The following is a 13,015-nucleotide window of genomic DNA, read 5'->3' as shown; positions in this document are numbered from 1 at the left end:
TATATATATATATATATATATATATCCGGTTCTGGGCGCATCCACGAGACAAACCACATCGATTGGTTACCTGAACTTGACTACGTATAGGCGGTTAACCAATGCCGCCTCTGCTTTGTTTGCCTTAGCTATTGCTCTGGAGTTCCCCAAGTGTCATTATCTCAGTTAGTGAAGATGAAATTACCGCCTCCTCATTCTCAGAGTTGAGAGATACAGCTTTTCACGATGAATAGGATGAATTCGTGGTTCTAGTAGTGACTGGTCCTATAGTGGTTTAGGTGATATAAAAATATTCCGAATTGAAGTTGCTTTATCACGAACTACTCATGAAAATATCCACTTTACTTTCATGAAATACAGATTGTAAATCACATGGAATAAATTGTAATTTTCTTGAGTTTGAATGAAAGAATAGATAAGCGTGTTTTTTGTAGACTGGCATTCCGTTACACTCAAATGTTCAGGGTATTTGCATTAGTTCTAAACTAATTGAACTGAATTTCATTCAGCAAATTGTACGCAAATAAATTACGTGCAGCCTCTGTTCATCAAGCAGTTGGGTATCCGAGACTATTCCGCCATCTAGACGTGGCCGTTCAGTCATACGCTGTTATCTGTTTTCAGTATGGATGGAAAAATGGTTTTGAGTATGGAACCCATAGTTTTCCAGTTTTCACAACAGGAAAGTGGGTTTTGTCTCTAACTTTTTATCGGGCCAGCTGAACTGAGCTCCAGTGATGGTACTGATTTTGAGCCGATGCAATAAGAATGAAAATCCAACACCATGCCATAACCAGACGAGAATGGCCCCTTTATTCATTCTATTCACCCTGTGCTATACATTTCGCTGTTTCTCTTCAGGCTCATTTTGAGCTCAGGCTGCAACTTTCTTTTGATTGCATGTTGATTTGCGGGCAGTCGATCAGTCAGGTCCAGTCGTATTCGTTCACTGTACGCTAACCCTCACCAGTTTGCTCTCTTCAATCATGGGGCTCCACCCGTAGTCCACTGCCAGTCAAAATCCTAATAATTTCCTTGACCCCGGGCCAATCACGCCCCTTTCGCCTGTGCTTTTTAGTTCGAGGACTTGGTACTGCTCATTAATGACTGATCCGTCCGACCTTTGCAATGCATTTCTTTGTATCATTCCAATCATTTTCCAGAACGTAATCAAGTTTTAGTACCGCCTTTTCTAGTATTCTTTAGTACCATAAATCGCATAAATCAACCCATAAATTTCCCGCCAGGTCCCGTCTATTTGCCATCCGTTAGTGTGTACATTAAGTACATCAAGTACTACCAGCCCTCAACCCAAGTTACCACTTATATGTGAACCGGTCTACCTTGGTGTCTTCTTGATTGCCTACATTTCGAAGCTCTGGTTTCTGGCTCGTCCCAACGTGTTTGAACTACCTTCGTAAACTTTCTTCTACCTTCCCCCTTGTTTTGCCCAGTTTTTTTGTGGCCAATGAGTGTCTTCGTAGACTCTTCGAGAAGTGCACAGTCTAACGATGCGCAGCAAGTACTACGAGTTGAATAAAGTACATGCTATTGATAATCCCCCTCGGATGGGCAAAGCACCCTGCTTTTAACCCACCGTTTTGTCTCTTTATCTGTCGTTTCATAGGCTCACTCTCCCATATTCTCCGTGGCTCTTTTCTAGGTACCTCAAAACCCCACACCAAATAATGGCTATACTAACCGGCAATTCCACGGACCGTCGCACCCGTCACTATTCGTTCGATCAGTCTACCAGTGGTTCCTTCTACAATTGTCCGTCAAAGCCTTTCATGTGGCAGCACGAACGTCGCGAGTGCCAACAAACGTACCTGACTCGATTGGCACAAATCCTTTGTAAACTGGAAACTACCTATGGTCTTATCCTCAATCCCGGCTTTATTACGATCTCTCCTGCAATGCAACCGTTCAACCGAAGGCACAGACTGTCACTTGTCCTCGGCAGTCTCTATAGTGCTGAGTTGATTCGGGTACGTTTGTGAACGATGACTGATTTCATTTGCAAGCTACGTTGATGTCATGGAGACAATAAAATGAATCTCTCTAAGTATAGTGTTTCATCAAGACAATATACTGCGGTATCTCGAATACCGTGCCAACTGAAACATAAGACGGTCTTTGTGCAGCACACTCAATTAAGAAATATAAAACGAGAGATTCATTTGAAGCTTTTGGCAACGACGATACAATTGGCACTTAGCGCTTAACACAGAATATAACCACACCATGGTCAGTCTGACCTCAACAAATGGGTAATAAACGGGGGTTATCGTCTTACAGGCATCAAGTAAGCTGCGGCATTCGACACAGTTTGTCGAACGACTGTAATTTTCGAACCGAGCGGGATAGTTTTGGTTAGACACAGCCGGATGTGTGTGGGTTGAACTGGTAGGGACGGTGACTGCAGGGGAACACGAATGTATTAATTAAACATATATGGTCATTGCACTGTTGACCACAAAATTGTCAGAGATACCAGTACGGAAAATCTGACCGATCTAACATCGCTTTTTCTCACTTCAGCTGAGCACCACTAGGCCGTAGACGTAAGCTAATCTGCAACCTTGACCACAAAGTGCAGGTCTGCTCCTGGGACTTGCTTCAGTTAGCCACGAGTTAGTTCTTCAGAAAAGCCTGACTCACGCGCTCGGGATATGGTAACAGCAAATGTTGAAAACGGTTAAATGCGTGTCTCATAGATTTCCAACCGGCATCACTAACTAATCCCATAAGTTAGTAAACTGCTTTTGAAGTCTTCTGGAAGGTCGTAAAGTTTTTAACTGATCCGTCCAAATTACTGCTGTGATTTGTTGCTTTTCAAGTTACCGCTATTTAGTCGTTTTGGTCGCATTTCTTTGGTACAAAGTTTTGCCAAGTAACTAAACTAAACAATCATTAAGGTTTGTGCACGTATTGCATTTCAGAATATAGAATCGTTTATTTCCGTCCTAGCGTGAAAACCCGCTATGACGCCTTCTGGTGAGACACATTTTCTTGAATCGTGGTACTTCTTTTCTGTCGATCATTCCGATCCAAGTCTTCATGCGGTTTCTAGTTTTGCTGTCTGACAGCACTTTTCCGCTTAAGCCCATCTCGTGACAAGGCATCAGATCGTGACAATGTGAGGTTGAGTGTGAACGTGTGTACGTTGTCGAGTGAGAAAGCCCCGACCAAACGTGTGTTTCTAAAACTGAGCTTGATCCCGCTCCACTGTTTGAAAAGTAGCAAGATGAAAACCGTAAACTTGTGGAGAAATGAGCATATTTGTAAAGGCGTCGGATGTATCGAGATGTAAGTGAGTTAATCAATTTGCTGCTTGCTTTTCGTCTGATCCGACGAGAATCCACTGAGCGATTAGATTGCATGCAATCCATTGGCCGAGCTCGGCGAATAGAACAACAACCAATTTGTGCACCGAAGCTGTCCATATTCCACAATATTACCAACACCTTTCCGTATCCTACGCTCAAGACGGCCCGTTGGTTAGAGACTTTCGCATGTTGACTATCTTCAACTCGACAGCAACTTCGCTTCCTCTATGAATGCTTGTACTTAGCTCATCCTCTGACCGCCACTGAATCATCCTGAGACATGGAGGCCTGCTAAACAAAATGGCAGAAATATTATTGAACTGGTGCTTACGACGATAAGACAGGATCCTCGACAAACATGCGTCAGAACATTGGGATTCGAACTCCGCAAAGTACAATATGTGAAGAAAAGAAATCAACCACTCAACCAAGCCAAATGAGCACAACAACAACAGCAACAACAACAACAAAATATTGATCATAAACCTCCCCAGCAGGAATTCACGATGGCGGATCAGAACGTACTTACCAGAAGGTTCAGTTCCAATTTCAAGCATACCGGTAGTCTAGAGCCAGTCTCGAGGCGGCGTCAACCGGAAAACATCTAATTCATTCACTAAATCCGTTGAACAACCAAGCAGCTGAGCTGCTTATATTCCTCAGCACAGCTTTCCACGTCACTCGCAACTCGGTGGGAATCCCCGTACGAACAAAATCCCCTTCGCTATCTTCTCTCTCTGGAAAGAATTACTTTTTTCTGACAAAGGCCCGGAACCTAGCGAAACGAGTCGGGACGTCACCAGCGGCTTGTGTTTCATCATGTCGAACTGAACGAGTGCGCCTTGGTGAAGCGCCCTCGCCTCCCGTTCCACGTTTGTTTCGCACCCGAACAAATATGTTCCAGTTTCGAACTCAGCTCTCCTGATATGACAATAATTCTGGTCAGCCGATTAAACGCATGTGTTCTATTCGGAATACGTTAAACTGTTCAGAGAAGGTTGACCTCGTAGAACCGAAGCTCATATCTGATTGATCGGCTTTGGTTTTTAAGCCATATATTTGGAACGTGGTTATGTGATCGTGAATGCACTTGTTCTACTTTTCGGTCACCTACGAAAGGGAACATACCACAACCGTTCTGTTTTTTTTTAACTTGGACGACCCAACTGGCAATGTCCTCATCAAGATTGAATCACGTGTGCATTGTTCCCTGAAGCTACCCCAAGTTATCGTCTTCTCGGACCATTCATGTACGGGACTTATGCCGGACAGTGTTTACTCTTACTATTATCACTTGATCTTGTGATGTTGTGGGACGGTGAGGTCTTTTCTGAACTAAATCTGTATAATTTTGTATCCGTAAACATGCTTGAAACATACTGTTAGATGTCTTGTGAAATACCACAGGAGCTTAACGTTTCATTTTGCGCTCATAGTGTTAATTCCAGATCAATGGGGGAGACCATCAGATATGAAGTAGTGTAAAGGTTGACAGCTTTTCACCATACACTTGCACCAGTATCACTAGACGAAGTGCCGGTTCGCACCTCTGTCATATCTGCTGTTTGATGTTCAATCCCGTTTGAATTTCCAGTTTCATATTGCTAGATCAAAGCACTATACCGTGGGGCCAGACAGAACTGTACAACTGTGTTATATTTATTAAGGGCCCTCCTGGGACCCGAAAAACTATCGAACCCGCGCTATCTGTTTGGGAAACAGCACTGGCATTAGGCCAGCCACAAATGGGTAACTACTTGTGTGTGATTAACTCGTATTTGTTTGTTTGGTTAACTATTTTTGTCTTCTGAGAGCACTGATGCCGGTCGCCGCGCGAGAAGTTATAGTGAAGGTATGGCCTAAGCTGGCTCAAGTGCTGCTTTCATCAAATTTGCTATGCTTGTTGAAATAACAGGATGTATGGGCCAATTTTGGAGAATATTGAAGCTTCCCCATAATACCTAAATCTACATAATGTTCTTTGGCATATTTGCCAGTTCATGCCTATGCGTTTCGCACGTCCCTAGAATGATCACAGACTGTGTTGTGACACGTACATATCAGCATGTGTTATATCTGGTTTTATGCTTGCTTTAGACCTGATCACCATGTTTTCAAGGCACTACTGCGTTTTGATGCGGCAAATCGATTGAATCATCAAAGTTACCGTTACCAGGTGCTTCTAGCGTCCCTGGGCTTTTCACAACATGTAAAAACGTCGTTGAGTAACTTTAAAGAGGAGAGTCAAAATTTTCTCTCGTGTCACTGATCTCAGCTGATATTCACGGCTTCAGTGAGGTTAGGAGCCCCTCCTTCGTCTAGTGTCTACTCCAATGGATTTTACTTCTTGCGGTTCTACATCAGTAAGTGATTAGGTCTGTTAAACTTTCTTCAACATCTGCTTTGATGCGATACCAACCGGAGACCTACTGGACCACTTCTAGGAGTATTGCTACCCTGGTTGTCCATCTTCGAGTATTTTTGGCCAAATGGATCATCACACAAGGGATTGTACGACACGACCGCGTTCGCCCACAAAAGCGATTGAGTAAATGTCATGCTCCAAATAGATACACTATGCCCTTTCTGCATGAGATTTTTCCTCTTGAACACCGTTGTATATGTACCGTCTGTGTTTTGGAGATGCCGTTAACTTCTACATAGGTTTTCTCATATGATTGTTGAGCGGGTTATTGTTGATCTGCTTGCCGACCTTGGCAATCGGCTTGCTAACACTAATCGAGAAGAAAACAGTGTGTGCAACCCTCCCTTCTCCCCCTAACAAGTGTTCCTTTTGGCGGCTGTATACTACGGGCTACCACACTCAGGGATGCAGCATACTTAATTACATTGATGGAAATAACGCGTACACTGGACATTTGCCATCAAATTTTGTTCTTAATTCATACATCTGTGAAGCGTTTCTTCCGACCGTAATCGAAATGTAGGTCGATTTCGGAATCTGCACGAATGCGGTTCAACGTTGCCCCTTTTTCATCGTTGCTTCCATAATCTTGGTCCCAGCAGAAGAGTCCTGGACAGTAGAGAGCATCTGAATGATGTCCACTTTTTTGCAAACTCACTCTATCTGAATAAAGCGCTTTCCCATCAAATGAACCCTGCATCCTGCGATGTTTCACCCTGCCATTTTAAACAGTGTCCCAACAGTCATCAACATTTCCGGATGGCATGTCATAAAGCTGATGTTGTCAGCAGGGTCAAAAAATCTTTTCTGATGTCAGGTTCTCTACACCGGCGACCGAGATCAACAAATGTGAAGGTGAATTTTCTAATGTATATCGAGAAATTGGTGGAGGTGTGACAACTTATCGGGGGAAGCAGTCTTCATAAGAGAGAAACGGTGAGCTTACCCTCGTAGGCAATAGGGCTTCCTGCACTGCAAAATGACTCCATCCAGAAAATCATTACTTTTAAAGTACTTGTGATACTTAGATGCTTTGATGGCATTTTGTCGAGGTAAATTGCTACATCAAGCTACGTTGGAATTTTACTCAATTCTCAAGAGGAATGAAATACCTTAACGAACATTTATTGCATAAAAGGTATTAATATTAGTAATATAATGCAGGACAGCACACCCCTTGAGCGTGATGGCTCTTAGTCAATCAATCAATCAGTTCAATCTATCAGCCTTAAACCGCCTGAAATAGGCAAAATGATTCCAGCTGGTGCAGTTTCGATCACTGGAAAGTGGAAGAGTTTGGGATATACAACCAAGCCTTGGAATCGGAAACTGGGCAGCTACACATTGAAGGCGATAGCTTTGATGCATGCGCGCCATTTCTACCAGTGTCATCAACCATTAACGAGTTGAGTCCCCGGGTCCCCATCCAGTTGTCGACCTGATTAAGTCCACTCGTCCCTGGAAATGGAAGAGTTTGGGATATACAACCAAGCCTTGGAATCGGAAACTGGGCAGCTACACATTGAAGGCGATAGCTTTGATGCATGCGCGCCATTTCTACCAGTGTCATCAACCATTAACGAGTTGAGTCCCCGGGTCCCCATCCAGTTGTCGACCTGATTAAGTCCACTCGTGAGCATTTTCATACTTAGTTGCCAGGTATTGCACTCTCCGCCTCTCGGTCGCTTCCACTCACCACATGGCTTGGTGAAAAGTGCTTTGTGAGGCACACGGTCTTCTTGCATGCGGAGTACATGTGCTAACCAGGGTAACCTATGAAGCGTGAATAATTCATCTATCGCGGTTCCATCTTCCTGAGACCATCTGGTGCACCTCAGTATTGCTAGTGCAATGTTCTCACCAGACACCGACGGTCATCTCCGGACATCTTTGGTATGTCCTCCGCGCGTGAGGGCCACGTCTCTTATCCATAAGGCAGCATAGATCGCACCACTGCAGTGTAAGCTCTGTCCTTGAGCTACAAATTGGTGTCGTTTCGGCGTCATAGGTCTCGGAGGTTGGCAAAAGCTACCCTAAGTTTCCCGATTCGAGAAATAATCTCATCTCCAGTCTGTCTACCGGAATGTATACAGCTGCCCGGGTGAATAAATTTATCGACCACGTCGATTGAATAGTCTGCAAGCATAAGGTTTGGGTTTGATCCAACCCAATCTTGCAGCATCACTTTACACTCTGCAGGTGTGAAGCGCATGTCAAACCGTGTGGCAGAGTTATTTAGGTTATTTAAAATGGTTTGCATTTTTGAAGGATCTAAACCAAGGGCAGCAGTATCTTCGTCATACTCTGCGAGGGAACGTCCCGGCAGCACCTCGTTTCATTAGAGTCAGAGTAGTTTCAAGTAGCAACAAAGTTGAAGAGGAAAGGTGAGAGAAGGCAGCCTTGTCTTACACCACTGGACGTGGTAAACTCAGGTAAAAGTTTGCCTTTAACTCGTACGCACCCACAGGAGTTCGCATACATTGCCCTCATAAGGGATATAAATTTAGACGGGACGCCTTTGGTCGCGAGACACCTCCAAAGTTCCTCGCGATAGACAGAATCAAAAGCACATTTTAGATCCAGAAAAACAGCCGTGGGGTGTCTGAAGGAATGACGCTGTTCAAGAATTTGTCTCAAAATAAGGATATGGCCGATGCATCTTCGGCCGGGGCGAAACTCAGCTTGATTTTCACGAATCTGTCTCTCGCGACAATCGGTCAATTTTTGCAAAAATAATGCCAGGGATCACCTTAGATGCAACGGATACTAGGCTGTTGCCACGATGGTTTTCACATGACGTTTTGTGCCCTTTTTGAAATCTAGGCTGACGGTCGAGGAGCTCCATTCGGCTGGTATTTTGTTTCCGTCCCAAGTTTTCCGCAGTGCGGACAGTTCTTAGTATGCCCTTGTTGCAGGGTTTCGAAGGGCGATTCTTCATTATTTTGTCACCTATTGGCAATGCAGTTTGCTCTAATTGACCAAGTCCTCTCTTGCATAAATGGACTGGTTGTCATTACGGATGACCGTTATTTGCCGTTTTTGCCGAACTAAGGCAATATGAGCATTTCGGCCCCCATCACATCTAATTGCCATCTCTTGGGATCCAGAGCAGAATTCAGGCTTCATAAACCTTTGTGATATTTTAACCTCAATAGATCAACTAATGTCCCCGCAAAATATATATTCGCGAAAATTTTTCGAAGGTTGTCTAGTGCCGTATATACGCAAACAAATCCACAAAAGCTGAACGTATTGAGGAGAAAATGCACTCGGTACCGGAACGGGTAACGACGACCGCCGACAGAGCTAAAATGCCGCACACTGCCAGCAGCTAGGTTGCCATAGCACCACCAAGCGGTGTTTGTAGTTTAGTCCGCCGCCTTGACCGTAAAATCAACCGCGTCCATATGTCTATCCGTTGCGACCGTATCATCAATCGCACGCACCTTTCATAACTAGGGTGGTGTTAAAAAGTAATATGTAAGGGCATAGTTAGACTATGGTAGACGGAGAATACTCAACAACAGTTTTAGTCGGTTATGTATCCCAAATTGTTAACCGGATTCTTGAGACAGACTTGTGATGCTGTGACCATAAAACTGGCATGTACAATAAAATCCTATTCCTGGTGCTGTTTTTGCCATCGTTTGCCCTGATGGACCCGAAGTTTTCCAGAGAACCAATAGAATGCGAACTGAAGTCCAACCGCACGCCAAAAATTTCACTTCATTTTTGCTATCGCGACTACAGCAGTTACCGGAGCCGCGTGACAGTCGGCCTGGCTGAAGTGGGCTGGTCCCCATGGCAACAACCCCAGTCTTGACGCGTTGACGATGCAAGCCTGGCCACTGGGTGGAGCTTAAGTCGCTGCAGTCGGTCGATCGTGCCTCATTTCTGCGGGCCTGATTGCGATTCAAAGACCTAACCACGAGACAAGGATAAATGCACGTTACAGAACATTTGGTGACTTTGAGTCCCAGTGATCGATCTCCACGGCCGTGGTGTTTCACGAATGATAAAAATTCTGATCAGCAGCGCATAAACCTGCTACTTAACCCATGACAGTTGGCTCTAGGCCATCGAGGCCATTTTTCAGTTTTCGGATTTCAAATCCCTCATAACTGGGCCTCTGTTGACTATCAGAATTCCAACAGAAATCGTTAATTTGTTGCTATGCAACAGTGCTGTTAGTTTGAGATTTTTCCGATGAAAGAGTGACATCAACGGTGCGAATAAATTCGCAGAACGGTTCCGCTCAGTTTTGCGCATCAAAATGCTTTTTTTCCGAGTCCCAGGTACACTTAGGCTTGTGTGCCGCGACAAAAAGGCCAAAGTAACATCAGAATTTGTGCGTTCGCTCACTGCTAGGTCGGTCGGCTGCCACCTTTTTGGTCCCGATTTATTTACTGTCACACCGATTTTGCGCTGTCTTCGTCTTCGTACCTGTTGCGACACTGTTCATTCGAGCTGACTGCACCCCAGGGACTGGCTAGCCGTCGTGTTGACGAGACTGTCAGTCCCAGAGTGTGGCACCAGCGCAACACCTCCAGCGTTCACTAAGACATGGGCAACCCAATAACATGGGGACGATGGGGACTTGCCAACAGCCCTCGCGTGGAGATAAATAATCCTTCAGCCTTTTGAAGCACCGCTGCCAGGCCCCCGAGGAAAGCGCGAGGGATGAATTACTGCTAGACTGTCGAAGCCTAGACTGGAGCAGTCGAAATGTCGGGGGGTTGGGTTCAAACCCTGAGAGAGATTTGGCTTACGTCTTAACTAAAGCTATTGAGCTCTCGCGTGGAAAGCCCAAATGACGCATCAATGCCGCTGATCTATTTGGCCAGACTCTATCGGCTCTTTGCAGTAGCACTTCAGCAGCGATAACGTCGATGCGATAAGCTACAGAATCTCAAGCAGTCGATGCTTCTGAGGCAAAGAACAGCACTGCGCTGAAGTTCTCCATTAGAAGTTGAAACTTTGATAGAACGTGTCCAAAGATTACAACCGTTGCTACACATTTCTGACTAGTCTGATGAGCAGACTGATTCGTTTTGGTGTGCCCACATATCTTTTTTCCAAGCCTTCTGCTGTTAACAACCATGAAATGCTAATCAAAAGATAATACGCGGCATTAGTGGCTTCGAGAATCTAAACAACTCAGTTTTTTTGTGGAGCCAACAATCAACTTCACTGTTCATAAGTTCCTCAGGCTTATCAAAAGTTCCACGTCGGTTTGGGTTAAAACTGTGATGCAATGAGAGCAATTTAGTAATCTGCATGCACCTTACAGTGAAAGTTGTGTGGCGCTGAGTCTGCCTTAGTTGCATGACTGTATACTCATGGTGGGCTCTAGCAGCAATATTCCCATCAATTACCTGTCAACGAGAGTACGGCCCTGTAAGCGTGAGCAAAATAGCCAAAAAGGTTACTCCACGTTCTCTACTATTTTTCTACATGGACGTGATACACTTTACAAATTATGGAGGCCCGTTTATGTCTCCATACTGTAAAGCTGGTAGAATGTGGACTCAGCCCCGTCCGCATACGTTTCCGACAAGCTGGCTTTCCAAGACTGCCGTCTGGGTAATTGGATATCGAAACATTAAAAGAATGAAATTGCACTTTATTCCTCTACAATGATCCCATTTTGGTTGAACCATATGTACAACACTAACAGACTGAAATTTCCTCTGATTGGCAATTGAACTTAAGGGTTGCACTTACGGAAAGAGTATATGGTGGTTAGCGGGGTATATTCCGTTAAAGTCGCTGCTCATCCGTTGCCACGCGCAGTCTAAAAATAGTGGCTATTTTTTAGCAGCAGATACATCATACTAGTTCCTTCTTGCAATGCAAATCACGAGATGGCCTTACAGCCCTTGTGCAACAGCAAGTTCTTGTGCAGTTTCGCCTTGAGCCAGTTAAAGCTAATAGTTCAAAAAATTGCCAGATGAGCAAGAGCATTTTCAAGCCACACATCACCAACCTGCCTTCCTTGGTTGTATCAGGAGTTCGAGCCGATGAATAAGGCCTCCAGTTGTTTGGACAACACACGAGATAGCAGACTGTAAACGAAGTTGTTCGGATCAGACGTGAAAACCGTCAATGACAGCTCATAGACTTCTCCAGATCAGAGATTGAACATCGGTCGGAAAGAATACCCTTGGAAACAGTCACTAGCCAACCTTGGGGAATTGCTCAATATCATTATCCCTAATTCAACTCACAGTTGCTAGAGTTCCCTGAAGCTATCGCCGTTACTTACAAAATTTCCCAACGTGTGTTTGGAATGAACTGTTTATGACCCTACGATTCCACTGGACTTGAACTCAGCCGAGTTTTTATTAGCTCCAACGTAATTAAGAGTCTGAATATCTCATGGTCGTCTCTCTTGCTAAATTTACGTCTGCATCTGTACTCAACGAACGGAATTTCCACTCATTTGAGCAATGCTTTATCTGTTTTCATCATTTTGTTCTTATTGCCAAAAAAGAAGCTGAAATGAGTCAATCATGCTACATTCATCCTTTGCCCGCTGTGTTCACGTTCTTCAAATGGTGTAATTGCCTTCATTTACATGTATATATATGAATATATGTATGTATTCGAATTTGATTCCAAATCGGACTGCACGCAATTATCTGCCTTCACACAGAACTACTGGTGCCAACGTCGTCGTGTTGCATTCGGTACCTGTTGGTCGTTCAATCCAGATCGAGATATCGGTTCCGAATGGCGTACCAGGCAGTTCGCCACCTACAACGACCCTTTATCGGAAGACGGAGGTGATTGGGGTCAGTCTGGATACTGCTCAGCCCATATCCCCAGTGCTTCAGCCCACTTTCACCGTGGGCCATGTAGATCTGTGAGGGATGAAGGTCCGGACTGGTTTGTGCACACCAGCTTTATCACGCAACTTTTGATGCTTGCTGATCCATCCGAAACACCTCCTATCTGGTACGCAAACGACCGTTCCTTGCAGATTGAAGATCGATCGAATTATCATTCACCTCACCTATTCTGGACTGGGGCACGTGAACACGACAGAAATGCAGAGCACAAACCAAGGCCCTCGTTCAGTCCAGCTGAAGGTAAGTCGTTTACATCGTTGAGTGGAGTTAGCTCTCATCCTTCGTATACGTTACGTTTCATAGTTGGTCAACCAATGTGTACTGTTGTGCACTCTCCACTTCCGTGTTTTCATGCGAACTTGTCGTTTTCGTTCCCTCACTCATCACATGACTTATTGGTGTGAATTGAA

The 13,015-nt window shown here is 44.6% G+C and overlaps 1 protein-coding gene across 1 annotated transcript in view; it reads left to right on the top strand.

Moving 5' to 3' along the window:
* T265_00365 (hypothetical protein) overlaps positions 1–13,015 on the top strand; it is a gene marked incomplete at both ends in the record, with an annotated part of 51,428 nt that overhangs the window by 20,692 nt on the left and 17,721 nt on the right. The window contains 2 exons of the mRNA XM_009164110.1: positions 1,664–1,988; positions 12,410–12,845. Coding sequence (XP_009162374.1) covers positions 1,664–1,988; positions 12,410–12,845 — 761 coding nt within the window. The remainder of the gene's footprint in view (positions 1–1,663; positions 1,989–12,409; positions 12,846–13,015) is intronic.

The sequence above is a fragment of the Opisthorchis viverrini genome (assembly GCF_000715545.1).
Source record: "Opisthorchis viverrini unplaced genomic scaffold opera_v5_3, whole genome shotgun sequence".
Classification (NCBI taxonomy): Eukaryota; Metazoa; Platyhelminthes; class Trematoda; order Opisthorchiida; family Opisthorchiidae; genus Opisthorchis; species Opisthorchis viverrini.
This window is presented reverse-complemented; position numbering and strand designations above follow the sequence as displayed.